The sequence below is a fragment of the Lacerta agilis genome, chromosome 16, assembly GCF_009819535.1.
Source record: "Lacerta agilis isolate rLacAgi1 chromosome 16, rLacAgi1.pri, whole genome shotgun sequence".
Classification (NCBI taxonomy): domain Eukaryota; kingdom Metazoa; phylum Chordata; class Lepidosauria; order Squamata; family Lacertidae; genus Lacerta; species Lacerta agilis.
In genome coordinates this window covers 32454555-32482044 of record NC_046327.1, presented here as the reverse complement: position 1 = coordinate 32482044, position 27490 = coordinate 32454555, and the positions used below count along the sequence as shown (strand labels likewise).

Below are 27490 nucleotides of genomic sequence, written 5' to 3'. Positions count from 1 at the left end.
AATTTGTAGCCTGGGGGGATTACCACTGCGTGGACTGTCCCTGAGAACCGTAGACTGCCCCTGGAACTGGTGAGGGTGCTGATCCCTTATTTTCAAATCCGAAACTTGCATCTATGCTATGCATCTATGGCATTTAAAGCTATGCATCTATGGCATTTAAAATTGGGGGGGGGATTGTTTTGCCTGCAATTACATGTATTGTTGTGTTTTTATTCTGTTAGGCGCCCTGTGATTCTCGGATGAAGAGCAGTAAAGGTAAAGGTAAAGGGACCCCTGACCATCAGGTCCAGTCGTGTCCGACTCTGGGGTTGCGGCGCTCATCTCGCTCTATAGGCCGAGGGAGCCGGCGTTTGTCCGCAGACAGCTTCCGGGTCATGTGGCCAGCATGACAAAGCCGCTTTCTGGCTAACCAGAGCAGCACACGGAAACACCGTTTACCTTCCCGCTGGAGCGGTCCCTATTTATCTACTTGCACTTTTGATGTGCTTTCGAACTGCTAGGTGGGCAGGAGCTAGGACCGAACAACAGGAGCTCACTCCGTCGCAGGGATTCGAACCGCCGACCTTCTGATCGGCAAGCCCTAGACTCTGTGGTTTAACCCACAGCGCCACCTGGGTCCCCTGAAGAGCAGTATATACATTTAATTAATGAAACTGTTGTTGTTGTTTGTTGTTAAATATATCAACAACAAGCTAGCGCAGGATCCTGTTTCCCCAGCGCCAATCAAATAATCCGGGAACGCTCCCAAGCAAGGCATGAATCCTATAGCGCCCCTCTCTGGTGCACAGCTGCCCCTAGGCGCGGAGTATCCGCGGAGCTCTCGGGCTCGTCCGCTCCTCCTGCGCGATTTCGCTCTGTAGTCGCCTTCCTAAGTTACCAACAGGCTGCGCTCCGAGCGCGGCGCAGCCTCCCTTTCCTCGCCCGGGGAAGGCGGGGCGGCCACAATGAGGAGGAGGAGGAGGAGAAGGAGGAGGAGCCGGACCTCGCCGGGGAGGACGGGACTACAACGCCCGGCGTCCTCCGGCTCGGGGCGGGCTCGCTTGTCCTTCGATCGCCGGGCTTGAGGCTGAATTGGGGAAGTGCGCGAGGGGCTGACTCCGGGTGAGGCGAGAGGCTCGGCTGGTGCGCGGGCGAGAGCCCGCTTCTGCGCTTTTGGAGAGGTGGGCGCTGGGGTCATATTTTGTTTTTATTGTTGTTGTGTCTCTCTCCCCACCTTTCTCAGCTTGTGCTGGAGGGATCGTGCGTAAAGAGGGGCGCGAGAGGTAGGTAGGTGCCCGGCGGCGGGGTGGGCAGCAGCATGGCGCAGGGAAGCTCCCAGCCGGGAGGTGCCCCCCGCCTTTTCCAAGGCACGACCGGGCTGCAGCCGGCTGTGGCTTGCATAGCCTCGGGCTGCGTGCGCGCCTTGGAGAGGTGGCAGATAAAGAGCTTGCGGCTGTTGCGTCCGCGCCCCAGCGTGGATTTATCCGGGGTGACCGCTAGGCTGGAAGGTTCCCCCCCCCACCTTTTTTTCCTCGGCCTTTTCCGCTCCTTGAGGACACCCTGTAATCCCCCATGACGTGGCCAGTAATCGCCCTGCCGCCGCCTGCTGCTCGCTGGCTGGCTGGCGCGGCGCTGGGTTGCCAGGTGGCGGGGCTCCGCCGGTGTCTTCTGAGCTGCTGTTTGCAGGAGCTTTCTCCATCACTCTCCTTGCCCAGGCCTGGAAAAGAGAACCTGTAGCTGCACAGGAGCCCCAGGAGAACGAGGCAGGCCGAGGCCGGTTTCCGATTTCCACTTGCTTATCTGCCTACACAGTGGGTAGCAACAAAAAGAACAAAGGGGAATGCGGCACCTTTCTGTTTATTACGGCGTGAACTTCATAGATTGCTGGGGTCCCTTCTGCACAGGGATGCAGGAGCTGCTTGAGAGGGGAACTTAAGCTTTCTTGCTGCTGCGCCCCAAAATAAGTTTTGGGCTACATCACACCATGCATCTCTATGACTGGGAGGCTCCTCACTGCATGATTCCTAACTCGTGGCACACACTTTTAACAGTGCACCTCCATGCTGTGCTTCGGAATAAGGGTCTGGATATTTTTTTACCCCCAAGTAAACTTAGGATGCGGGTGGCGCAAGTAAACTTAGGACGCGGGTGGTGCTGTGGTCTAAACCAGTGTTTTTCAACCACTGTTCCGCGGCACACTTGCCTGGTGTGCCGTGGGAAATTACTTTATATATAGTCAATATAGGCACAGAGTTAAATTTTTTAACATTTTCTAATGGTGGTGTGCCTCGTGATTTTTTTCATGAAACAAGTGTGCCTTTGCCCAAAAAAGGTTGAAAAACACTGGTCTAAACCACAGAGCCTAGGGCTTGCCGATTGGAAGGTCGGCGGTTCGAATCCCCGTGACGGGGTGAGCTCCTGTTGCTCGGTCCCTGCTCCTGCCAACCTAGCAGTTCAAAAGCACATCAAGGTGCAAGTAGATAAATAGGTACTGCTCCGGCAGGAAGGTAAACGCGCTGCTCTGGTTTGCCAGAAGCAGCTTAGTCATGCTGGCCACATGACCCGGAAGCTGTACACTGGCTCCCTCGGCCAATAAAGCGAGATGAGCGCCGCAACCCCAGAGTCGTCCGCGACTGGACCTAATGGCCAGGGGTCCCTTTATCTTAAACTTAGGGCACCCCACATGATTCACCCACAACGCTGGGAAACCATCCCCTACAGTGCTCTAGCGTTTCACTTGGGGGACAAAGTCACTCTTAAGCATGCTATCCAATGCCAGTAATTACCAGTACTGTATTAATAAAATGTGGGTGTGCGTCCAAAATAAGCATTGATATATCTGTACCACCAGGAGCCTACAAAGTGCCACAGTCCAGGCCACTTTTTGTGGGCATGTTTTGCAAGGACAGTTTTCCAAGTCTCTGTTGACCATATTATTGGAGAACTCATGTATTGTTTTAAATTGCTAAGCAAGTTGCAAAATTTCTAAATGTTTTAATTTCCTTCAGACAAGCCCTGATTGCTTACCTGGGTCTCTCCCTCCTTTTAACAATCTTGTGTATTTTATGTTCTGTTACTTCCTACTGATGGTCAATGGGCTGTAAAAATAGCCTGTACTCCTACAACCAAGCTTTGAATCGCCGCAGATGGCATAGCCACAGCAGCTGCTGTCCGTGTAATTAAGGAATTGTGAGTTAGCAACCCTCAATATAATTTGGGCTGTCTCAAGGGACATCAAGATGCTTCCACATATTCTCCAGGCCAAGACTTTGTTTTGTACAAGTAGCTCTAAAGCATTTTATTTTCTTTGCAACACACCAACAAATACGCTGTCAACTTTCCCTTTTTTGTGGGAAATTCCCTTATTCCAGCGCCATTTCCCATTGCAAAAAAGGGAAAGTTGATAGCTATGGCCGTTTCCCAATGCAAAAAAACAAAGGAAGGTTGACAGCTCTGGCTGGGAGGGAGGGGAGGGGTTTGTAACCCAAATGCAGTCTTGGACCACTCCTCATCATACACTTCTGTTTGCTGGGTACTGTTTCTCCCCTGAGCACGCGTGCCTTAGCATCTTGTTTTTGCACAGATCTCATAGAAGAATAGAACTGCAGGATTGGAAGGGACGCCAAGGGTCATCTAGTCCAACCCCCTGCAGTGCAGGAATCACCGCTAAGGAATCCCTGGCAGATGGCCATCCAATCTCTGTTTAAAAACCTCCCAACGAAGGAGAGTGCATCACCTTCCCAGGGAGTTTATTCCACTGTCAGACAGCTCTTACCCTCTTATTCTATATGATTCTTGCAATTTGAATCCATTGGTTTGGGTCTTACCCTATGGAGCAGCAGAAAACTAAGCTTGTTCCACCTTCTATGTGACAGACCTTCCGATATTTGAAGATGGCTATCATATAGCGCTCAGTCTTCTTCAGGCTAAACAATACCCAACTCCCTCAACTCTTCCTCATAAAACTTGACCAGTGGTTAGGTGTGATGTGAATTGTAGTCCAGCAGGTATCTGGAGGACAATCACACCAGTAGGTCCTGTGGAAAAGACCCTGTGGTACCCAGCTAGATTGGAGAAGACCACACAGACTCCTCCCATCCAGCAAACTTCACCTGTTGAACCAGGTTGTGTGCAAAGGGACTGGTCCTGGTCCTTGAACTGGAAGCTTTATTTCCAAACCCTCTTCTGTAATGCTGAAGGATGAAGCAGGGGGAATAGGTCTTGAGTGGTAACAGCACACCATATGCTTCATCTAGCCGGTGCAGGCAGCTAAAGTGCATTGGAGATATTTCCGATGACCACTGACCTGATCTGCAGTGGAAAACTAGCACAGACACATCTCAGGTTAGTCTGAAATTCCATGTGGGAGCTTGAACAAGTCACAGCAGCATCTTAGGCCTTGGAACTCGGCGTATAATGTATATAATAGCCCCACTGTTTTCTTATTTGAGGGGCGTACTGTTTAAATACAGCATTAATAATCCCAACTGAAAATGTGCACTACGAGGATAGAGAGTGTGGTGGAAAAATGGACTGGGCAAGGGTGACAAAGGAGCAGCCAGACTGGGTGGCGTGAGATGCAGGCTCCAGGGACGACCCAAAGCTGTGTTTGGTCTAGTTCAGCACTTGTCTTTTGTGCTGTACAGAATACAGGCAGGGTCGTTTTACTAAGAGCAATGCACACCGTTTGTAAATGGATTATAGAGCTCTCTGAAACAATGTTAGAGTAATAATCTGATTTCCACTTTGAAGGAGAGAAGAGGCTCACAAGCAGAGGAGGAATCTATTGGTTATGCTAAAAGGGTAAAACAGGAAGAAAGCTAATGTGCTCTGGAATCTACCCTCAATCCACCAGTGTTGGAAAGTGAGTCTGGGGGGGGGGGGTGTCAAAAGTTACCAGTCTCTCTCCCTGGTTCTGCCCAGGTTGCTCTGTTGGCAAATCAGACAGAGCAAGGGTTATGACTAATGGTCACCCATTCCCAGTTTGGAGCAGAAAGTGGTACCTAGTGACAGTAGACCAGGGGTAAGCAAACTTTTTTCAGCAGGGGGCCCTTCCACTGTCCCTCAGACCTTGTGGGGGGCAGCACTATATTTTGAAAAAAAAACTATGAATGAATTCCTATGCCCCACAAATAACCCAGAGATGCATTTTAAATAAAAGCACACATTCTACTCATGTAAAAACATGCTGATTCCCGGACCGTCCGCGGGCCGGATTTAGAAGGTGATTGGGCCGCATCCGGCCCCCAGGCCTTAGTTTGCCTACCCATGCAGTAGACTAAGAACTGTTTGCGGTAAACAGCTCCAGCATTATTTAGGATAACTTGGAAGTCGCACTTTATTCAGTGGGGCTTCCTATCAGGAAAAGGTGCAGTGTTCTCGAAGCTACTAACATGAGTTTGACCAAACTGCGGGAGGCAGTGGAAGACAGGAGTGCCTGGCATGCTCTGGTCCATGAAGTCACGAAGAGTCGGACACGACTAAACAACAAAACAACAACAACATATTTAAAGCTCCTCTTCTGTGGTGGATCCTTGCTTGTGGAAAACTTTCCCTCGGAAGGCTCACCTGCTGCCTTCATCACATATCTTTATGTGCCAGCAAAAGCGATGCTCTTCTCCTAGGCCTTTGGCTAATTGAACAATCTATGGCCTTTTAAATTGGGGGGGCAGGGGGTTATTGTTTCCGTTTGTTGCGATGCCGTGCGTTTTTGTGTTTTTAATACTGCAAACTGCCTCATGATCTTGAGGGCTGTATATGAATTTAATAAGTAATAAGTAATTCAGATACCGAACCGCAATATATTTTGCGTGCCTCTCTGCTTCATAAAATGGGTGTGGGGAGGGAGTCAGTGTTGGAAGCTTTAAAGGATTATTGTGCCCTAAATGTATGGACCAATTTTCATTGTAATATCTATTACACAGGGTTCTGTGGCTTTGCAATGCGTCTTGAAGACAAGCTTAGGGGGGGAGAAAACGCTGCCTCTTTTATTCAGATATCTCCCTGTCAAATCCTGGGTAGTATATAATCCAGCAACAGCTGGAGGGCATCATGTTAGCTTCCCCTGTTTTAGGGGGAATGACCTTGAACCAGTCATTGACACCAGAAACATGAAAGTTACTCTGTCCTCTTTTTCACCTAGTCACAAGTGTTGCAATTTCCTTTCTATCCCGTGGTCCAATATTTGGTGTTGTGGGTAGGACTGTAGCTGGCATGTCATCAGCACCTGTGTTGCTTCCACAATAATACTTAGCACGGACTTGTTTTTTAAGTGTTCAGAGCACTTAAAACATTCCTGGCAGAGGCGGCATTTGAGTTGGGACAGCTCGATCTCTCTCCAGCACTGAGCTTCCAGAAACGGGCAGTGTAAAGAGATCCAATCCTAGCATCCTTTGAACCGTCTACCATGGTTCTCCCCACACTTCCTCAGGATTTCCTCTGATTTCCTCCTCTCCCTTCCGCAGGCAGTAAGATGGCCGTTCGAAATGTACTCGTGACAGGCTGCTCTTCCGGCATAGGCCTCGCCCTGGCGGTGCGTCTGGCCAGAGACGAGTTGAAACGATTCCGAGGTGAGGAGCTGCCGGGATCCAGGGACCAGTTGACAGGGAGCGGGGAGGGAACAGTGCAGCTCCTTGGAAGAATCAGAGCAATGGAATCCCATTCTTCATTCCTGAGTCTACTGCTGCATTCAGTCCCAGGCTTTGCACCCAGAGGTGCTTTTCAGGTTCTACAATGAGGTGTGGATGTCTCAAAGGCAACTGCAGTTTAAACATGCAAAACTTTGGCACTGGTGTAAGAGTATATAAAGCGGGTGGCGCTGTGGTCTAAACCACTGAGCCTCTTGGGCTTGCCGATCGGAAGGTCAGCGGTTCGAATCCCCGCGACAGAGTGAGCTCCCGTTGCTCTGAACCGGCGACTGCCAACCTAGCAGTTCGAAAGCATACCAGTGCAAGTAGATAAATAGGTACCACTGTAGCGGGAAGGTAAATGGCATTTCTGTGCGCTCTGGTTTCTGTCATGGTGTCCCGTTGAGCCAGAAGGGAGGTGCCAGGACTGAGTACTGGCAAGTTGTGGCTGAAAAATGCCCTGGCCTTTCAATTCTTGTGAACTTATTTGCAAGGCTGGGTTAAAAAGGCATTTCCCTGATGAGTCCTAAGCTTGTTTTCTTCCTGACAAGTTAGTTTTCCTATATGCAGTGAGGAAAACTCACGTGTGCAGGTCTCTGGCTTCTGCCCCTTCCACTTTGGTGGAGAAACTAAGCATTCAGTGTCGCACCTGCAGCCTGAAGCGGAACATGGCTTTGGATGCTACAGTTAATGTTTGGTATCCTGGACACCTTTGAGCGTTGTTAGATGCCTTCCCTAACAGAGGAGTACAGTGAGTGGGGAAAGTTACAGGTGGGTAGCCGTGTTGGTCTGCCATAGTCAAAACAAAATAAAATAAAAAATTCTTTCCAGTAGCACCTTAGAGACCAACTAAGTTTGTTCTTGGTATGAGCTTTCGTGTGCATGCACACTTCTTCAGATACCTGAAGAAGTGTGTATCTGAAGTGTATCTGAAGAAGTGTGCATGCACACGAAAGCTCATACCAAGAACAAACTTAGTTGGTCTCTAAGGTGCTACTGGAAAGAATTTTTTATTTTATTTTGTTTTGAGTGAGGGAAAAATATTTGATCCCCTGCTAAATTTGCCCGTTTGCTCTCTGACGAAGAAACGACCAGTCCATAATTTTAATGGTAGGTTTATTGTAGCTGTGAGAAACAGAATAACAACAGGGAAAACCCCAGAAACCCAGAAGACAAAAGTCGGAGATTGATGTGCATTATAATGAGTGAAATAAGTATTTGATCCCCTATCAACCAGCCAGATGTCAGGCTACCTGGTATCTTCACTATATGTAACGAGCTAAGATTAGAAGCACCTGCTGTAAGGGAGAGGTCTTACCTGTCATCCCAGCTCGTTACAGTACCTGTACAAAAGACACCTGTCGACAGAAGCAATCAGTCCAGCAGATTCCAAAGTAGCCACCATGACCAAGACCAAAGAGGTGTCCAAGGGTGCCTGCCCCCTGCCCAACCCCACAGCTTTGAGTATTCCTGAAAGAACTCACCCCTCACCCTCAATATCCCAGTGGTGTCATGTAACTCTTTCCCCTCGCTCCCTAGTCATTGCCACCATGAGGAATTTGGAGAAGAGTCAAGAACTGGAGAAGCATGCAGGGCCTGTGCTGGAGAAGACTCTGGAAATCAAGGAGATGGATGTGACCAGTGCAGAATCGATCCGACGCTGTGTGGACACCATCCCCCAGCGCAGGGTGGATGTGCTTGGTAGGAAAACTGTTCCCCTGCAGCCTCAGTATTGGTTTTGAGGACTTTTTAAAGAAGGAATTCTACCCTTAGAGGCGCACCTAAATGTGGGTGGTGCTGTGGTCTAAACCACTGAGCCTCTTGGGCTTGCCAATCCGAAGGTCAGCAGTTCGAATCCCCGCAACAGAGTGAGCTCTCCCATTGCTCTGTACCAGCTCCTGCCAACCTAGCAGTTCGAAAGCACACCAGTGCAAGTAGATAAATAGGTACCGCTGCGGCGGGAAGGTAAATGGCATTTCTGTGTGCTCTGGTTTCCAGCATGGTGTTCTGTTGGACCAGAAGCAGTTTATAGTCATGCTGGCCACATAAGCTGGAAAGCTGTCTGTGGACAAACGCCGGCTCCCTTGGCCTAAAAGCGAGATGAGTGCCGCAACCTCATAGTCGCCTTTGACTGGACCTAACTGTCCAGAGGTCCTTTACCTTTACCTCTTACCTACCTAAATGTGTTGCCATTGATATCCTTAATTTAGAAGCTGGTCTTAGCTCATTAAGTAGCACAGCATGGATAAGTTTTTTTATTTATTAGCTACAGATTTGCTCCTTTAGTTCCTTCAGGTCTTTGACACATCAGGTGCTGGTTAACTCTCTTGGTCTTTATGGAAATGTGAGCTTAATGGGGAGAAATTACATTGTTGGCTTTTCTCCTTTTATCTGCTGACACTGGAAGTAGAGCAAGCCAAATCTTTGGGTAAACAGAGAATAAAGGATATGAGAGAGTGGCAGCTACATGCATTAGCTAGCGGACCACGTAAGCCATGCTGTTTAAGCCTGACTTGGTCTGCTTTTAACAATTATATGCCTTTATTTGAATCTTTCATCAAGACCTAAATACAGTAGAGCTGTTTTATTGGGCCATTTGAAAATTTGGCTCTCAAAGATCTTAGATGGCGAATCTCTTAAAAGTTTGTTTCGTACATCGATATAATTCCTCTGAGGTGGGAAAGATCTCCAGCGTGTTCTTTTTAAAATCATGTTATCAGAGAATCACTATGCATTTTCTTTATGAGATTGATTCCTGGTTGGTATCTAGAAATTCTTCTCAGTAAATTTGTTTCTGAGCTGATGGCTGGCTGCCTGAATGTCGTTGTCTCTTGGATCTGCTATGACCGTTTGACCTTACCTTGTCATTTTTAATAATTTTGTATTCTTGAAGCCTTGGTTTTGTATTTTACACTTTGCGTTTTCTCTTATTGGTCAGTGTGCTGTAATAAATGCCTGTGTAACAGACTACAGGTCTCCTGCTGCGAAGTGGGTAGTGTCAGTTTTCTCGCAAGACCTGCTAGGCTATACAGTCGTGATATTGTTTTGGCACAGATGGGCCTGTGTAATGCTGGGCCCAGTCAGATGTGGCTAAATTGTCATCCTCACTCCGGATTGGACTTGGATCCAACAAGTATCTCGTATTGCCCACTGTGGATTAAGCCACTTCACGAAACCACTGTATGGAGTACAGATTACTCCAGTTCTCGCGACTCATTTGGCAGGTGCAGTCTGGAGCTGAAGCAATCCAGGGTGCCTTTTTTTCCTCACGCAAAAAAAAAAAAACACTTGCGTGAGCGCTTCATTAAACGTACAGATTGTGGGGCTCCACCCCATTGTGAAGGCCTTTGCAAGCAGGTTGAATGAGGACGGGGCAAGATGTAATCTGTGCTCACGGTGAAGCAGGCAAACCCTGTGAGCACAATGTTGCAACAGGCCCAGACGGTCACGGGAATCCTCAGCTGGAAGTGGTGTGTTTCAGCAGGAGCCTTGTAGCTCAAACTGTGGGACATTAGCCCTTCAAGGAGCAACTGGTTGCTAAACCGGGTATCCAGCTGCGCAGCATCTAGAGGTTGGTGGAAGGTAAATGGCAGAATGAATGCCATCCTTTCATTATCTCCGCTGATGGAAGACACCTCCAGCAAGGATATCCTCAGCCCAGTATACCTGAAGGAACGTCTCCACCCCCCATTGTTCAGCCCGGACACTGAGGTCCAGCTCCAAGGGCCTTCTGGCAGTTCCCTCACTGTGAGGTTACAGGGAACCCTGTGGAATGCCCTCCCACCAGATGTCAAGGAAATAAACAACTATCTGACTTTTAGAAGACATCTGAAGGCAGGCCTGTTTAGGGAAGTTTTTAATGTTTGATCATGTTTTTAGTATTCTGTTGGGAGCCGCCCAGAGTGGCTGGGGAAACCCAGCCAGATGGGTGGGGTATAAATAAATTATTATTATTATTATTATTATTATTATTATTATTATTATTATATCTGAAAAGCACCACTGTTTGCTGTTGCTAACTGACTGCTTTCCCTTGCAGTGAACAACGCTGGTTTAGGCATGATTGGACCGGTCGAAAGCCAGAGCATGGCCTCAATGCAGCAGCTCTTTGATACCAATTTCTTTGGCTTGGTGCGCCTTATCCAAGAAGTCTTCCCTGGCATGAAGCGCCGACGACAGGGACATGTCGTCGTGATGAGCAGCGTCCTGGGCTTGCAAGGTGAGGCTCAGCCAGAAGGTGGGCTGCTGTTTGACCCACAGGATGATGGTGAGGTGAGCTCTGGAGGAAGGAAGACACAGGGCAGCGCTAGATTCCTTCTATTTCGAAAGCCTTCTAAATAAGAGTTCATTTCTCCCCTTTGGAACATAAGACACTTGTCTGCTCTGACTGAGAGTGGCTCTTCGGTCTTTCTCAGTCCCCTTGATTTTTTTAGCTGCCGTTGCCAGGATGAATATACCTGGAACCTTCTGCAGACAAAGCACATGGTCAGTCAACTGTTCCATGGCCTTTCCTCCGATCTCTCCCTACTTCGATATTTATCACTCCAATTATGCAATGAACCCCAAGCAGATCAGGTGACCACTAATTAAAATATCTAATAGAGGTCATGGAACCAGAGATGGCCACATTCTGTGCTGCTGCTATAAAACTTAAGGAGACGAGCTCTGAATGAATCTAATGGCCAATGTCTTAATATGCATATTTTAAATTAGCGGCTAAGGTCTTAACCTACATGTTTTAATTGTTTTATATCTGTATTATTTACCGTGCACTAGCTTATAGTGCCTGTTCAGCCCGAACACTGAGGTCCTCCCCCGAGGGTCTTCTGCTGGTTCCCTCACAGGAAACCAGGTAGAGGGCCTTCACGGTAGTGGCGCCCACCCTGTGGAACGCCCTCTCTTCAGAGGTCAAGGAAGTAAACAACTATCTGACTTTTAGAAGGCATCTGAAGGCACCCCTGTTTAGGGAAGTTTTAATGTTTGATGTTTTAGTATGTTCTGATATATGCTGTGAGCCACCCAGAGTGCATGTATGTGTGTATACATGTTCTCTATAGCTGTATTTCTGGTCTGTGACCGTAATAAATTCATTCATTCATTCCCTACCTCAAGCCATTTTAAAATAACCTCCTACAGCCTTTGAATGGTGTTCCCCATAATGCCTGGCCTGCCACCCTTCTGTTCTTGAAACCACGCCTTTCTCTCTCTCTCACTTTAGGAGAATACAAACATCTGCCTAACAGTTATCTTTAGGTGAGCTGGTTGTCCTGTATTGTTCTGCCAAAGCAACCTCCATGCTCCACACATTCCTCTCCTGTTGGGAACACAGTGAATGCCACAGGCAGAACACAAAAAGCCCATCAGAGCTAAGAGTGGCTGGGGAAAGCCAGCCAGATGGGCGGGGTACAAATAATAATAATAATAATAATAATAATAATAATAATAATAATTATTATTATTATTATTATTAACTCCCTCCTATGAACGGAGGCCAGTTTCTTGCCCTCGTGCCGATCACCTTATCATCCTGGCACAGTAGCATGACACAGTGTGGACCTGGAACATGGCACGAAGGGGCCTGCGCAGGAAGCATCTAGCTCAGTTTTGCCTGCACTGGCTGGCAGCATCTCTCCAGACCAGGACCTTTCTCAGCCCTTCCTGCAGATGCTGGGGGTTGAACATGGCGTCGTCTGCATGCAAAGCAGATGCTCTGCCCACTGAGCTATGGTCCTTCATTGCTATAGGGCAAAGAGGTGAAGGCAAATTCTGCAAATAAAATATGTGCACAGCAGGAAAAAGGGACCACAACGAAGGGGGAGCGGGCCTAAGATTGCATACATGGTGGGGGGGGGGTCTTTTCTGAGATCCAGGAGGTACCAGGAAAGTAATTTAACATCCTTCATAGATGTTCATCCAACAGTTCAGCCCCTTCTGCTGATGACTACTCTTGTAAAATCACATAAAAAAGATTTCTAATACGTCCATTGCATAGGAGCCTTTAGCTCTTTTCCCAAAAGACTTTTTTTTTTTTAACCCTAAAAGCCCATCCTTCTTTTCCGTGTTGTTCTCTCAGATGGTATCGTGGAATACCTTGCAAAGCGATGTCTGCTTTGTTGTTGTTTCCTATTGCCTGATCAAGCTAATTTCTTTTTAATTGCTGCTCATAAAATAAATTGCCCATTCCTGCTGTTTTACTTAATCGGCCTAATGAATGAGGTGGTACTTTAATGCTAGCTAGATTATTTCCTCCCTCCCCTGGAATGGGTGTTTTGGGCAAACTCCCACATTCTGACCATGGGCATAGCCAGGATTTATTGTGGGGGGCCAGAACCGAGTTATCAGTGACACAGTTGGTCAGTTAGTTAAGTATATTTAATTACTTGATTGGGGGGAGACAGCTGCCCCTCTGGCTATGCCCATGATTCTGACTAGCGTTGCCACCTATTTCACCAACCCTGATCCTGTGCTTTTAAAAGCAATCTGGAATAAATACAGTCACATCTCAGGTTATGTTCGCTGCGGGTTTGCCACATGTGCAGAAGCGTGCCGCTCAGGATGCGGACTTTGCGGGGTGCGAATGGCACCCCGGAACGGATCGTGTCCGCAACCCGAGGTACTACTGTAAATAAAAAATACAAGTAAATGTTGGTTTCCCATCACTGTTTCCATACCGGGGGAAAACTTCCCCTGCTTTACTTCTGTGTGTTGCCCCTATTGTTAAAAGCACAGGAGCTGGGGCAGTAAAAATGTTGGCAGCTCTGCTCCTGACTGGCAAACGGTTTCTGTTTGTTGTGGTGTTTCTTACGATTGTTCCCCAATGCCCAGAACAGGGATGGGGAACCTGCGACTGTCCAGAAGTTGCATCAGCCCCAGGCAGCGTAGCCCAATGGTCAGCGATGATGGGAGCTGCAGCTCAGCAACACCTCGAAGGCCCACAGTTCCCCCATCCCAATTCTGGAGCAAGAGGACATGCAGAGGAACAATCTTTCTCCACAGTTATTTTACACCTCTCACGCCAACACTCCATTCCCTTTAGGTCTCCTCTTCAACGACATCTACTGCGCCTCCAAATTTGCTGTGGAAGGTTTCTGCGAGAGCTTGGCCCTGCAGGCCCTGAAATTTGGGGTCAAGTGAGTATTGGGGGATTGTGAGACATCATGGCTGGGATTCTCCTACCACTGAGCTAGACTCTTGCGCAAACAGGTTAGTGTAGTGTGGTAGGAAGCAGCCCTGGTGAATCAGTTCTTTGGTCTGCCTTGCTCGCGGTTGTCTGCGCCCTTTTGCCCCCTCAGATGTACACTAGTGGCCAAAATTGTGGAAACCTTTTGGAAAAAGTGTATTTCGTAGGTTTGATGGCTCATAACACCACTTATTATGGAGTAATGCCATAAAATTAGATATCAGTGGAAAGATAATTTAATGAAGAATGTAATGCAACAAAGTTTGTTCAGTTATCTGTATTCTATCAAAAGTTACAGCCAAATAACCAGAAAAGGGAAGCACAACTTGCTTAAGTTGATATGCAGTAGATTTCATTTGTTTGAATGTGGCCAATGAGCATGAGTGTTTAGAGCAGAGCTGTCAACCTTCCTTTATTTTTTCTTGCATTGGGAAACGGCCATAGCTGTCAACTTTCCCTTTTTTTGCAATTGGAAATGGCGCTGGAATAAGGGAATTTCCCACAAAAAAGGTAAAGTTGACAGCTATGGTTTAGAGAGCCAATCAGGTGAATTACATTCTTTATTAAATTATCTTTCCATTGATACAACAAAAAAATAAATAAAATTTATTGCGGTCAACGACCAGCACACACATATTTAAAACATAGAATCAATCAGAAATACAATCTAAAATATATTCTAAAAATTTAATCTGACAAGATTTATCATTATGTAATAAAAAAATAAATGGGCAATAATTGCACTACATCAAATAAATTACTGCATATCAACCTAAGCAAGTTGTGCTTCCTTTTTCTGGTTATTTGGCTATAACTTTTGATAGAATACAGGTAATTGAACAAACTTTGTTGCATTACATTCTTCATTAAATTATCTTTCCATTGATATATAATTTTATGGCATTACTCTAAAAAAGTGGTGTTCTGAGCCTTCAAACCTCGGAAATACACTTTTTCCAAAAGGTTTCCACAATTTTGGCCACTAGTGTAGTTGGACTTCAACTCCCATAATCTCCAGTCAGCATCAAGGATGATGGGAACCGTAGTCCAAACAGATCTAGAGGCTATCAGGTAGAAGGTGATTTACACATGCACAAAAAAGTATAAATTTAAACACACAGGGCAGTAATTAACTAATGAGTCCCTTGTTCCCCTCTCCTCCTCCCACCGAAAAAGAATTGGCTTCTTTCAGCATTCTGATGGTTTGCTCTCTGATTCCCATACTGCATAAAAATTTAGCAGAGTTTTTGTTTTATTTTACAACTTTTTTGAAGATTCTTATAATAACTTAACCTCGTACATAAATATTCTGTCCCATGTACTTCTTTTGCAGGCCTTTAATGGAAAAAACAGTGATTCTTCACAGTTCTGTCCCTTACGTTTGCACAGAAATTAACATGCCACTTTTTGAAATGGTTGTCCTGTTAGATTTCCAAGGCAAGGTTTGATCTCCCACAGGAGATATTTTAACAGCACAAATTATGCACAGAAAGGAAAGACCAAGACCAAGAGTCAGCATTAAAACGGATCAACAGACCACTAGTCATTAAAGGCCTATCCAAAAAGAAAGTCTACATAAATGGTTCAGATACCTAGATCTGCCCTGTGGTGACAGGAAGCTGATTTGGACACCTTAAAAGACGACGATCGAAAAGGCTTGATCCTCAGGAGCCCACCAGCCTTGCAGGGGGCGTCTGATCCAACAGTTTTTAAATTCATTAGAGGAATTCCTAAAAGGTCTTAGAATCTAGAGGAGATGTTTTAACAAACTAGATTACAGGTACAGGTGGGTAGCCGTGTTGGTCTGCCATAGTCGAAACAAAATAGGAAATTCTTTCCAGTAGCACCTTAGAGACCAACTGAGTTTGTTCTTGGTATGAGCTTTCGTGTGCATGCACACTTCTTCAGATAACTAGATTACAGGTGCTAGGGAGCATGGAACATTATTTAAATGCTGGAAGCTTCTGGTTAGTGGTTGGGGGGGGGGAGAGATGCTTTAATGCCCAACCCTGCACACCTCTGGTTGGAAGAAAATCCCATTGAGATCTTTGGGACTTGTTTCCATGTGTATCCAGCCCACAGCAGGCAAAGAGCATGCACACAGAGGCCTCTTTCCCCCCTCTCTATCCTTAGATTAGGAGGTCTGTCTGTGTATACACATCCCTTATGCCAGTCCTCCCTTTTGCCCAGATGCAAGTTATTCATGTTCCCAGTGGCACTAAGATCAGCAAATTTGCAGCATTCTTTTTCCACAGAGAGAGGCTTTATATAACAAATAACAGAGGCATCTATACAGTACTGGACATGCGTAGGGGAGGGCAGTAATAAAAGGGCACACCATGAATTGGTTTTTTTTTTTTGTAAGGGGTATACGGTGGCTGCGTAAAAAAAGGGGAATTTTTTTACTGAGAGACATTGATAAGTTAGATAAGAATAATGGGAGGCACCTGCAATCAAATGTTTTTGGCTACCCCTAACAGGAGTGTTTATCTTCTGTGCTCTAGCCAGCCTGGTTGCCTCCCCTCGAAAATGATATTGTCAGACTGGGGAAAAGTTAAGAAAAAGGCAGCCAAGATGCACAAGGGGATGGAGCGAGTCCCCTATGGGAAACAGTTGCAGAGTTTGGGACTTATTTGTTTAGAGGTGTCATGATAGAAGTGTATAAAATTATGCATGGTGCAGCGAAGCTGAATAGAGAAAAGATGGTTTTCCTCCCCTTTTCTCGTGAACATCAAACAAAACTGAATGTTGGAAGATTCAGGACGGATAACTTCATGAAGCGCATAGCTGAACTATGGCACTTTCTCCCTCAGGAGGCAGTGCTGGCGACTAACTTAAGGTAAAGGTAAAGGGACCCCTGACCATTAGGTCCAGTCGTGTCCGACTCTGGGGTTGCGGCGCTCATCTTGCGTTACTGGCTGAGGGAGCCGGCGTACAGCTTCCGGGTCATGCGGCCAGTATGACAAAGCCGCTTCTGGCGAACCAGAGCAGCGCACGGAAACACTGTTTACCTTCCCACCAGGCAGTACCTATTTATCTACTTGCACTTTGATGTGATTTCAAACTGCTAGGTTGGCTGGAGCAGGGACCGAGCAACGGGAGCTCACCCTGTTGCGGGGATTCGAACCGACTTTCTGATCGGCAAGCCCTAGGCTCTGTGGTTTAACCCACAGTGCCACCCGCGTCCCTTAGATGCCTTTAAAAGAGACAAATTATCAGAGGGTAAGCTATCAATGGCTAGTAGTCGTTAAGGCTGTGCTCTGCCTTGAGAGTTGGAGGCAGCCATACTTCTGAATATGAGTTGCTAGAAGCAACAGGAGGGGAGAGAGCTCTTGTGTTTGGGTTCTGTTGTGGGAGGAGTTTGGATGGCGCTGTGGTCTAAACCACTGTTCCTCTTGGGCTTGCTGATAGGAAGGTCGGCGGTTCAAATCCTTGTGACGGAGTGAGCTCCCGTTGCTCGGTCCCAGCTCCTACCAACCTAGCAAGTAGCTAAATAGGTATCGCTGTGGCTGGAAGGTAAACGGCGTTTCCGTGCGCTCTGGCTTCTGTCACGGTGTCCCATTGCGCCAGAAGCGGTTTAGTCATGCTGGCCACATGACCCGGAAAAGCTGTCTGTGGACAAACACCGGCTCCCTCGGCCTGAAGCGAGATGAGCGCCGCAACCCCAGAGTTGCCTTTGACTGGACTTAACCATCCAGGAGTCCTTTACCTTTTACCTTTACCTGTTGTGGGTTTTCCACAGGCATCTGGTTGGCCACTGTGAGAACAAGATGCTGGACCAGGTGGCCCATTGGCCTGATCCTGCAGGCCCTTCTTATGTTCTTCTCTTTGTCCTTACATTTCTTACTTTCTTATGTTTGGCCTTCTTGGGAGGAGGGCAAACAGCTTTTCTGGAAGGACACTTCCGTTTGGTCTTTCCTGCCTAGAAACCAACTTCCTGCTGCATTATTATATCTGAGCTAAAGTGCTCAGGTTCAGCTCTAAACTGGAACACTTAATTGCTATATATTTGTAGGGGGGCATCTGGATGTTTACAAATGGGAAAGTGTCCTTTTTCTTTTCCCTCCCCTTCCTGAAATCTGCCCATGCAGTGCAAGAAGGGGGTGTTTTTCTTTTATTTGTTAAATAAATAAACCTTTCCCTAGACAATGCCCAAGGCAGCTGACACTAAAGTACGTAGTTAAAAAGTTACCAGTACGCTTAACAATTAACATAATAAGCCATAACATGGTAAACTGCTTAGAGAAACTTGCAGTTAAGTGCTCTGTCAGTCTTTCTAAACAAACAAACAATAAAAACTCAGTATAATAAAATAAGAGTAGATAAAAGATAAGATAACAGGAGCAGCAAGTTAAAAAATGTGTTTAAGTTTAAATAACAGAACAGCAAAGCCAAACAAATCAGTTCAGTAAGGACAGTGCCTGCTTAAATAGGGGAAGGTTATATTATCGTTGCCATACCGCCCATCCAAAGATTGTGTTCACAACATAAAAATACAAAATGAGAACACAAAATACAGATAGGGTTGCCAGGTCTGCTTCCAAAAAATAGCGAACAAGCGTGTGTGTGTGTGTGTGTGTTAAATTATATATTTTCTTACAAACATTTTAACATGTATTAAAATACTATTTCATCATAAAGCTTTTGAATAAAAAAATGTCCTCTATTTTGTGGAAAAAAATAGTGAACATAATGTGAAAAAAGTGGACTGTCCACTCAAATAGCGGACACCTGGCAACCCTAAATACAGAATAAAACAAAAACAAACCTATAACACCCCCCCCAAAGAAGGCTAAAGAGCCAATGTGGTGTAGTGGTTAAGAGCGGTAGACTCATAATCTGGTGAACTGGGTTCGCGTCTCCTCTCCTCCACATGCAGCTGCTGGGTGACCTTGAGCTAATCACACTTCTCTGAAGTCTCTCAGCTCCACTCACCTCACAGAGTGTTTGTTGTGGGGAAGGAAGGGAAAGGAGAATGTTAGCCGCTTTGAGACTCCTTCGGGTAGTGAAAAGTGGGATATCAAATCCAAACTCTTCTTCTTCTTCTTCTTCTTCTTCTTCTTCTTCTTCTTCTTCTTCTTCATCAGCCAAAGGCCTGGTCAAGAGAAATGTTTTCACCCAGTGCCCTGTGGAGAGCATTCCACAGACTAGGAGCCACAGCCGAAAAGGTCTGTTCTTGTGTTGCCACCCTCTGGACCTCTCATGGAGGAGGCCCATGTTGTAAGAAAAAATCTGGCCTTATTCCCTTATGGAGTACAAAAGAGCCCTTGTAAAGTCCTTTGCAGGTTCTCCATCGGTAGGAGTAAAAAACAGAGGCCAACCAGAGAATAATTAGAAGCAAAGCAGCTAGTAAGCTTGATCTTTAATGTTCTGTTGCAACAGGGTACCTTCCTCACACACAGGTGAGCAGGGAAGAACCCCAAACAAAGGGCCCCTTGTCCTTAAAAATACATTTCAAAAAATCCCCCCTTGGAGTCCGCCCCACCCCCAGAAACCTCACACATACATCACAGAAGAGCTGCAGCCCCAAGCCCATCCCCCAGATACATCACACCTACATCACACAAAAAGGCGTTATCTGATTGCCTTTTCTTGGTAGCCTGGCCATTCCTTTGAGATGGTAATCTTTAATTCCTGGGACAATTAAATCCCTCACCCCTCCTTCCTTGCAGAGACCCATTTGGTAAACATTTGGTCAGTTTTGACAGTCAAAATGGTGTCAAACCTGTCTTCCTGGGCTGCTTCAAACATGTGGCCTTGTTTGCTTGGAACACTTACGAACATGTGTGTGTGTGTGTATAATTTATTAAATTTTTAACAAAAAAAACCAATAACAAAACAACAACAACAATAACAACAATAACAAATAAAAACACATTAACAAATTACTTCTGCCTAAAAATAAATCAATTTTTCCTCACATCTTAATAGGACTTCCTCCTGTCTCCTCCTTCTGCGTCCCTTATGAATACTTTTTCCGTAACTTCCAAAATCTATCTAATTCTAATCTATTTTCAATCAACAACTTATCCATTAATATCTTTAAACTCTTATCTTATATTGTATCCTTATCTAATTAATTAAATCTATCTCTTAACCAATCTTATCATCTTATATCATATACAACTAACTTCCACTCTACAGCCTATCTTATCCTCAAAATATATCTAATTTTTAATCTTACAATGCTCTTTTAAATACAATTTAAATTTCCCCCATTCTTTTTCCACCGCGTCGTCTCTCTGGTCACGGATCTTCCTGGTCATTTCTGCTAGCTCCATATAGTGTGTGTGTGTAATATCTATATAACCTTAATTTCTTACAACACCCATGAAGAAGGGCCCCCAGAGGATGACTGCAGGGTGCGGGTTGGTTTGTATGGGGAGAGGCAGTCCTTGAAGTACTGCAGTCCTCCTGAGCCGTTTAAGGTTTTATAGGTCAAAACCAGCCCTTTGAGTTGGTCCCGGAAGCTAATTGGCATCCACTGCAGTTGGTCCGGGTTTTGTGTGATATGCTCAGACGGTCTTGCCCTGGTGAGCAACCTATCGATGAATTGGTTAGATAGGTTCCAAATTTAGGGTACAGTCGCCACTGAGAAGCCGTTTCTTGAGTTCCGCCAAACACAATTCACATGCCATGATGCTCACTAAGTCTGAAATCCCACAAGGGTACTGTAAGCTGTTAAAAACACAAGCTGGCCAGTTTTGTGCCTTGCCCTGATTTTCTTTTTATACACACACACTGTAGGTCCTGGATGCCTACTGGCTATTCCCTTCCCCACCCCCCAAAACAATAATTTACCAACTCGTATTCTTCTGTACAGCTGGCGATTTGCCCAAGAGGACTGAAACCCGAACCTTGTTTTTGGGTAGCTCTTCCACCCAAAAATATGAGTTCACTTCCGAACTGATATGTGCAGGACCACCCAAGTTCAGTATTAGCATGGAGGACGATGAATGAAACTTTTCCTTTCGTGTGCCTGGGGCTTCAAGGTTGAAAGAAGGCATGAGAGACATGTCCTAATTAAATTCACATTCCTAGTGGCAGTGCTTTTGTTTGAGTTCATTTTACCCCTGCTCTCTCTGAATATCTGTACAGTTTTCTCTGGTTTTAGCACTCTTGTTTTATTAGTTGTATTTTATGTCATTTTTGTGGCGTGGACTGAAAGACAGGATGTAAGTATTTTCATTTATCTACAGAACTTCCGCAGAAGCATTAATATAGCCCACATAGACTACTCCCTGGTGGCAGATAAATTTTTGAGAATTGAGGGGAAAGAGTTAACATAAAAGGACTGCTGGTGAACCAAAATTATACAGTACAGCCTTAACTCCACAGTGTGTTTTCTCTCCAGTGAATTTGGTCAGTTTTGCTTACCAAGTGTTATAAGAAAAAAAACTGCTCCTTTTTCCCTTATGGGATATCCAAGAGCCCTTATAGAGTCCTTTGTAGGTTCTCCATCGGTAGGAGAAAGTAACAGAGGCCAACCAGAGAATATTGAGAAGCAAAGCAGCTAGTAAGCCTGATCTTTATTAAACTGTTGCAACAGGGTCCCCCACTCCCCACACGCAGGGAAGGAGGAGAAGAACCCAGAACATTGGTGTGCAAGCTCTTATATAGACTTTTGAAATTGCCTACCCTGTAGCTCAAGACCCCCCCCCCAAAAAAATCATGCATACATACATCACAGAAAGAGGTGGTCCCCAGCAGAAATTTGTGTGTGTTGCTTCTCTCCTGTCTGCCAGGATACCTGATAATGCCTTATCTGATTGCCTTTTCTGGGTAGCCTGGCCATTCCTTTGAGACATACTTAGTTCCTGAATCTCTTACACATATTGATAGTTTGCTCAGCTTAACAGATACTTGCCAGACTGTATTTACAGGGAGGTGTAAGCCCCTACAGTCCAAAGACAATTGGAAAGCTTTTCCCAATTCCTTCCTCCTTGCAGAGAAATATTTGAGGTCAATTCGGGAGAGTCAAAATGGCTTCAGGATTGCTCTCCTGTACTGTTTCAGACATGTTGTTTATATACTTATGTATGTGTTTGCCTTGTATATTTATGAACATTTATATATAGTCCAGTCGTGGACGACTTTGGGGTTGCATGCTCATTTCGCTCTGTAGGCTGAGGGCACCAGCGTTTGTCCGCAGACATCTTCCGGTTCATGTGGCCAGCATGACTAAGCTGCTTCTGGCAAACCAGAGCAGCACACGGAAACGCCATTTACCTTCCCGCCGGAGCGGTACCTATTTATCTACTTGCACTTTGACATGCTTTCGAACTGCTAGGTGGGCAGGAGCTGGGACCGAGCAATGGGAGCTCACCCCGTCGCGGGGATTCGAACCGCCGACCTAATGATCAGCAAGCCCTAGGCTCTGTGGTTTAACCCACAGCGCCACCCGCGTCCTAAGCTTATATATATATAAGACCTTAGAATTCCGATAACACGGATATCGTGTTTTGTGAGGACAGCCCATTCTTCTGGTACTTTAGGTCATTATTGGGGCAAGTCTGAGCAGGACAGAACGTGCTAAACCCAGATAGTAGTTTATTAAACCAGAGATGAAGTGATCTGCCTGAATGCCAGAGGGCTATAGGCACAATCCATGCTGCTGGCTGGTGAAGCTCAGTCATGTGAGTGAGGGCAGGCAGTCTCTCTCTCCACCCCCCACCCCCACCCCGGTTTCTCAGCTCAGCAGATGGTGAAGTTCATTAGTTCCAATTACTGTTTCATTCATTTTCATTCTGCAGCATCAGTTTAATTGAGCCTGGGCCAGTGATAACAGAATTCGAGAGGAAGCTCTACGAAGAAGCAGCCAATATGGATCTCTCTCTGGTGGATAAGGAAACGCTGGATATATTTCAGGGCTTCTACATGGCCTATTCCAAGGAAGTCTTTACTGCTCTGGGGCAATCTCCAGAAGAGGTGGCTGAGGTAGGATTATAAGCTTTCTCCCTTGTTGCTCTCAAGCCCACAGGAAAGCTAGCTGGGATCTGCTTCTGGTGGGGAGGAGAATGGGCAGCCCAGCATTGCTCATTATTATGGTCAGAGCTTTCCAAACTTTTCATGTTGGTGACACACTTTTTAGACACGCATCATTTCGTGATGCATCAATTCGGTTTTACTAGCAAACCGGAGGTTAAACTAACCCGTTATAAGAACGCAGGGAGCGTTTGTGCGACACACCTGCACACTGCAGCTGAAACAACAACAACAGCAACAACATTTTTAGCCCTCCCATCTGCCTGGGTTTCCCCAGCTACTCTGGGTGGCTCCCAACAGATTATTAAACAGAATAAAACTTCAAACATTAAAAACTTCCCTAAACAGGGCTGCCTTCAGATGTCTTCTAAAAGTCAGGTAGTTGTCGCGACACACAGTTTGGAAAGCTCTGGCTTGTGGCATCGGCCCATTGTTCCTTCTAACAGCAACCTCAGGTGCTGAGTGCCGCTAGGCTTGTAGCTCGAACAGATCCACCAAGGAATAAGAGGGAGGTGCCCCAAGGTGCGCAGAAGTACAACGCTTTAAAAGTGGTGCTGGCAAGAACCCCAAAACTTCCCAGTGAGGCTTGATAACACTCAGTAGCCATTAATGTAGAGGGAAAGAAAAGAGAAACTATTGAAATGGGGGAGCGGGAGAAGTAGAATGCCTTGTTTGGAGGTAAGAGCTGACTAGAATCCTGAATCAGGAGGGAAGTTGTGCTACAATATTTTGTTGCAGGCAGCACTTGCTAGGTTTAAAATTGCTGCCACTTTGATCTGTCGTTCAGCTGCAAGAAGCATCAGCACCCTCGCAGCAGTGTTCCTCAGTTCATCATCATCATCATCATCAGCATCATCATTAATAATAATAATTTATTATTTATACCCCACCCATCTGGCTAGGTTTCCCCAGCCACTCTGGGCAGCTTCCAACAAAAGATTAAAAACACATTAAAATATAAGTCATTAAAACCTTCCCTAAACAGGGCTGCCTTCAGGTGTCTTTGAAACGTCAGGTGGTTGTTTCGAAAAAATAGTCATGCCACCGTCTCCTAGTGGTGCATCAATACTGAAACTGACACGGGGACAAACAGACACCTTCACCCCGGTATGGTTCCCCTTCATCACACACACTGCCCAACAAGACAATGACAAAAATCTACCGACAGCATACAAATCAATATGGCTAATGTGACCCAAAACACTCACCAACCCCACTCACCACAGCCAACCACAAACGAACAATCACATCCCACGCCAACCCCAAACTCTCACCACCAAAAGAGCACAAGCAAACAACAGAGAACCTACATAAACAACGCTGACACCAAACCCTACTCATATCAAGTAAAAAAGAAACATCGTCACTCCACCCCACCTATCTCCCCGTCCCACCCACCTCTCTCCCCCCCCTTTTTTTCCTAATGTCTCAACAACACTGATTTGTAAAAATGTTATATGGAAAAATACGAGAGAGACGTTGTACTACCTTTGAAAATCTTTAATAAATTTTTTTTAAAAAAAAAAACTGCTAGCACCTTTGCAAAGCTAAGCAGGGTCTGGTATGGTTTCAAATTGGATGTGGAACTGTGTGTTGAGATTCTTGCATGGCAGAGGGTTGGACTAGATGGCCCTTTGAGTCCCTTCAACTCTGTGATTCTATGATGCAGCATAATTCCCAGTTCTTGGTTTGAAAGCAAACTGGCCAATGTAGCTGGGTAACAATTAATGAAGGAATTCAACCCTTTGGTCAGAATCTATGGCAGACCATCATCCCATTGAGAGGTTGTGGGTGATGGGTGATGATTTCTTGAAACAAATGTTCAAGAGGCAGGAAATGGATTGTAATGTTTTAGGGAAGTAAAAAGTGATAAGCTAAGAGAGGTGCTTTGCTGATAATTCAGCGAAGTAGATCTGAGGAGCCAGAACAATTGTTTGCTGTGAAGCCTGTAGTATTTATACCCTCATAAACAAAAGCTTCAGACAAATGGAACAATTGATTGCCATTCCCCACTTCCGACTATATTTAGACGCTTTCTAGAGAGCCAGGATGAAGTGAGTCCTAACCCAGATAGTGTTTTCTTTTGTGGAGACATGCAGTGATAGTCACCGATTACATTTGGACTTGAACAATAAGCTCATCTCCTATTTTTGTATCGCCTTGATTAAATTGCCAAAGGTCACGTTCCATGCTTATATATGACTTGCAATCTTGGGCACAATGAGGTGATTGGTTTAACTCCTCCAGCCACCTTTGCCATCAGGTCTCAAGCAGCCGCTTTGCAGTCTGAATCAAACTGAAAACATGGTTGAAGCCGTATTGTACGCAAAAGTGCAAGGCTGCTGTTGTGCTTCAGTTTGCGGTGCCCACACCAACTCGTGTGGCGCCAGAACAGCAGGGAGGCAAGGGGGGAAGCAGCCCAGGTTGCAGGCAGCCCCCCCCCAGGTGAGCTGCTTAAAGGAGGGCGAAAGGCACATTTTAAAAATGCTGCAGCGGGGGTTTGTGGTGGGGTTCAGAGAGCAGTTTGGAGTCAAAAGGGCTTGGGCTAGGGGCAAACTGTGAGGAGAGGAGAGGTTTCGGCGAGTTATGAGGGGACAGGCAAGGGGGTGGGTGGCATCTAAAGGGGGAGGGGTTGGCCAGGTGTGGGGAGGAGCGGGGGTGGCATAAGGGTGTCGGCGAGCAGAGTAAACAGGGGTGGCAACCCCTAGTGATAACATACAGGAATATTGGAGTGGAGTGCTTTCTAGTCTGCCCACAGTATAACAGATCTGTGTACCATACTCTTCCATGTATAAGACGCCCCCTATTTTGGGGGGCTCAAATTTAAGAAAATGGGGGGGAAGAGCACAGAGTTGTTGAGTTTTTTGTGGAGGATTGCCCAGAGTTGTTGAGCTTTTGGGGGGGCATTGCCAAAAATCGCTCACCCGCACACATCACAAAATCCGCCCAATTGCTGCAGCGTCAGCCAGTCAACACCACCCATTGATGCAGCAACCAATAACAGCCGCGGCAGCAACCCATCAAACATCCACCCTACGCACTGCCCATGTATAAGACGACACCACCACGCCCCCAATTTTTAGCATGCTTTTTAAAGAAAAAAAACCTAGTCTTATGCACGGAGAAGTGCAGTATTTTATTTACTTATTCCTGAATTGTGCCAAAGGCACAATTTCCCTTGTATAAAAATAATAGGTGACGTTCTGTTATTGGTTATCAAAAATACTGACACAGGGCGTATGGTTGCCTATTATTAAATCCCAATGAAAAGTTCCTAAAATGTTATTTATTTATAAATGTGTGTGCATACACACACACACACACAAAGTAATAATCATAAATAAGAATAAAAATGTGCGCCCCACCACTGAGACCATTCTATTCCATCCAGCCTCCTAAAATTTCAACACCTCTTGCGATGGTTCGACCCCTTTCCATTTTAACAGTACAAATTCTACAAACGCCTTCCATATCTCATCAGAATCATTTCTCCTGCCTATTCCCCGTCTTACCTTAATGGCACATGTCAGTTTATCATTAGTGTGTTTAATCTTAGCCATGTTGAAATGCCGGCTTTCAAAATGAATTCTGCCTTTCCTGCAGCAATCTCTTTGCACCCCCTGCTGAATTCTGAAATGATGATCCTGGCTGAGTTCTGTTGTTGTTGTTGTGGTTGTGGTGGTGGTGGTTATTTTCTAACCTTCTGCTTCGCACTCCTCCTGGCAGCATGCTATGAAAGTGATCACTTCAGAGAAGCCTCCGTTTCGGTACCAGACCAACAGCCTCTACACGCCCATCACCACCCTCAAGCACGCTGACCCCAGTGGGAACTTGCCCCTCAACGCCTTCCATCAGATGATCTTCCAGCACGACCGGCTCTTCAAAGCCAGCCTCAGCCTCCTCAAAATGCTCCAGTGGAGGAAAAGGCGGGATATGGACCACAGCAGGTCCCCCTGAGAGGAAGCGGCTGCCCCGCCTCGGAGCCTCTCACTTCCACAGCCCACTCGCAGGCTTTCTAGAGAGTTTAGCATTGAATCCTGGGCGGCATTATACTCCCTAGATGCCGGGGCAGCCCTACTATGAGGCAAAGTGAGGCAGCCCTTGCCTCAGGCGGCAGATTCTGGATGTCTCACGGAGGCAAATTCTGATCCACTGGGTACCATCTACTGGGGAGGTGACGCCCTCTGATATAGTTCACATTGTTTTCGGTTTCGATTCTGCTGCATTCATGTCAATTAACGAGAGGAAGGTGCCATTTAGTTCTGTAGGGTTTTGTTGCCGTCTTTGCCCTTGAGCACCAGAATTCCTGAGCTGAGAGGTTATGGGCTGCCGCTGAGATCTTGCAAGTCTCCTCACAGAAGCGGGCAAGGAAACCCAGCCTTCTGCTGCAGAAGAGCGTCCCAACATCTTGCATTGGACCTGCCTCAGCATCATGTCCTCTCTGAACATTTAAAAATCTCATTACCAGAAGTAGCCTGAAATGTCATCGAGTCTAACCTAGGCAAGCGGCAGGATTTGGTTGGATTATGCATTTTATTTACGCTTTTCACAGGCTTGAATTTTAAGGATAAAAGAGAAAGGAGGCACCAAGCCTTCATAGGCCATTGAATAACTTGGGAAAGGGCCAATTAATCCACCTTCTATGTTCTAGTAGCCTATGCTTTGTTCTCCACCAGGATAGACAACATGTCGCCCATGTTGTCTGACTCCCATCAGCCCC

General features: G+C 46.1%; 1 protein-coding gene and 1 long non-coding RNA gene across 3 annotated transcripts; both read left to right on the top strand.

Annotated features, from left to right (window-relative positions):
• Nucleotides 1-958: 958 nt before the first annotated feature.
• On the top strand, nt 959-27490 carry LOC117060775 (retinol dehydrogenase 8-like). Of its 2 annotated transcripts, none has more exons than XM_033173310.1 (7): nt 959-1160; nt 6444-6548; nt 8145-8306; nt 10645-10824; nt 13642-13735; nt 22539-22722; nt 26497-27490. In XM_033173310.1, the coding sequence occupies exons 2-7, from the start codon at nt 6452-6454 to the stop codon at nt 26725-26727; spliced, it is 948 nt and encodes a 315-aa protein (XP_033029201.1). In that variant the 5' UTR covers nt 959-1160; nt 6444-6451; the 3' UTR covers nt 26728-27490. The 2 variants fall into 2 exon arrangements, with proteins under 2 accessions (XP_033029201.1, XP_033029202.1); XM_033173311.1 differs by lacking the exon at nt 959-1160 and adding an exon at nt 1241-1262.
• LOC117060776 lies at nt 15443-15762 on the top strand. The gene is made up of 2 exons (XR_004428030.1): nt 15443-15565; nt 15709-15762. It is a non-coding gene; the product is annotated as an uncharacterized LOC117060776 (long non-coding RNA).

Excerpts from the sequence above, each read along its gene's own strand:
- LOC117060775 (XM_033173310.1), top strand. The coding sequence starts at position 6,452 with ATGGCCGTTCGAAATGTACTCGTGACAGGCTGCTCTTCCGGCATAGGC. Across the intron at positions 6,549-8,144 it reads CGAGTTGAAACGATTCCGAG|TCATTGCCACCATGAGGAAT; the intron begins GTGAGGAGCTGC and ends CTCGCTCCCTAG. Across the intron at positions 10,825-13,641 it reads CAGCGTCCTGGGCTTGCAAG|GTCTCCTCTTCAACGACATC; the intron begins GTGAGGCTCAGC and ends CATTCCCTTTAG.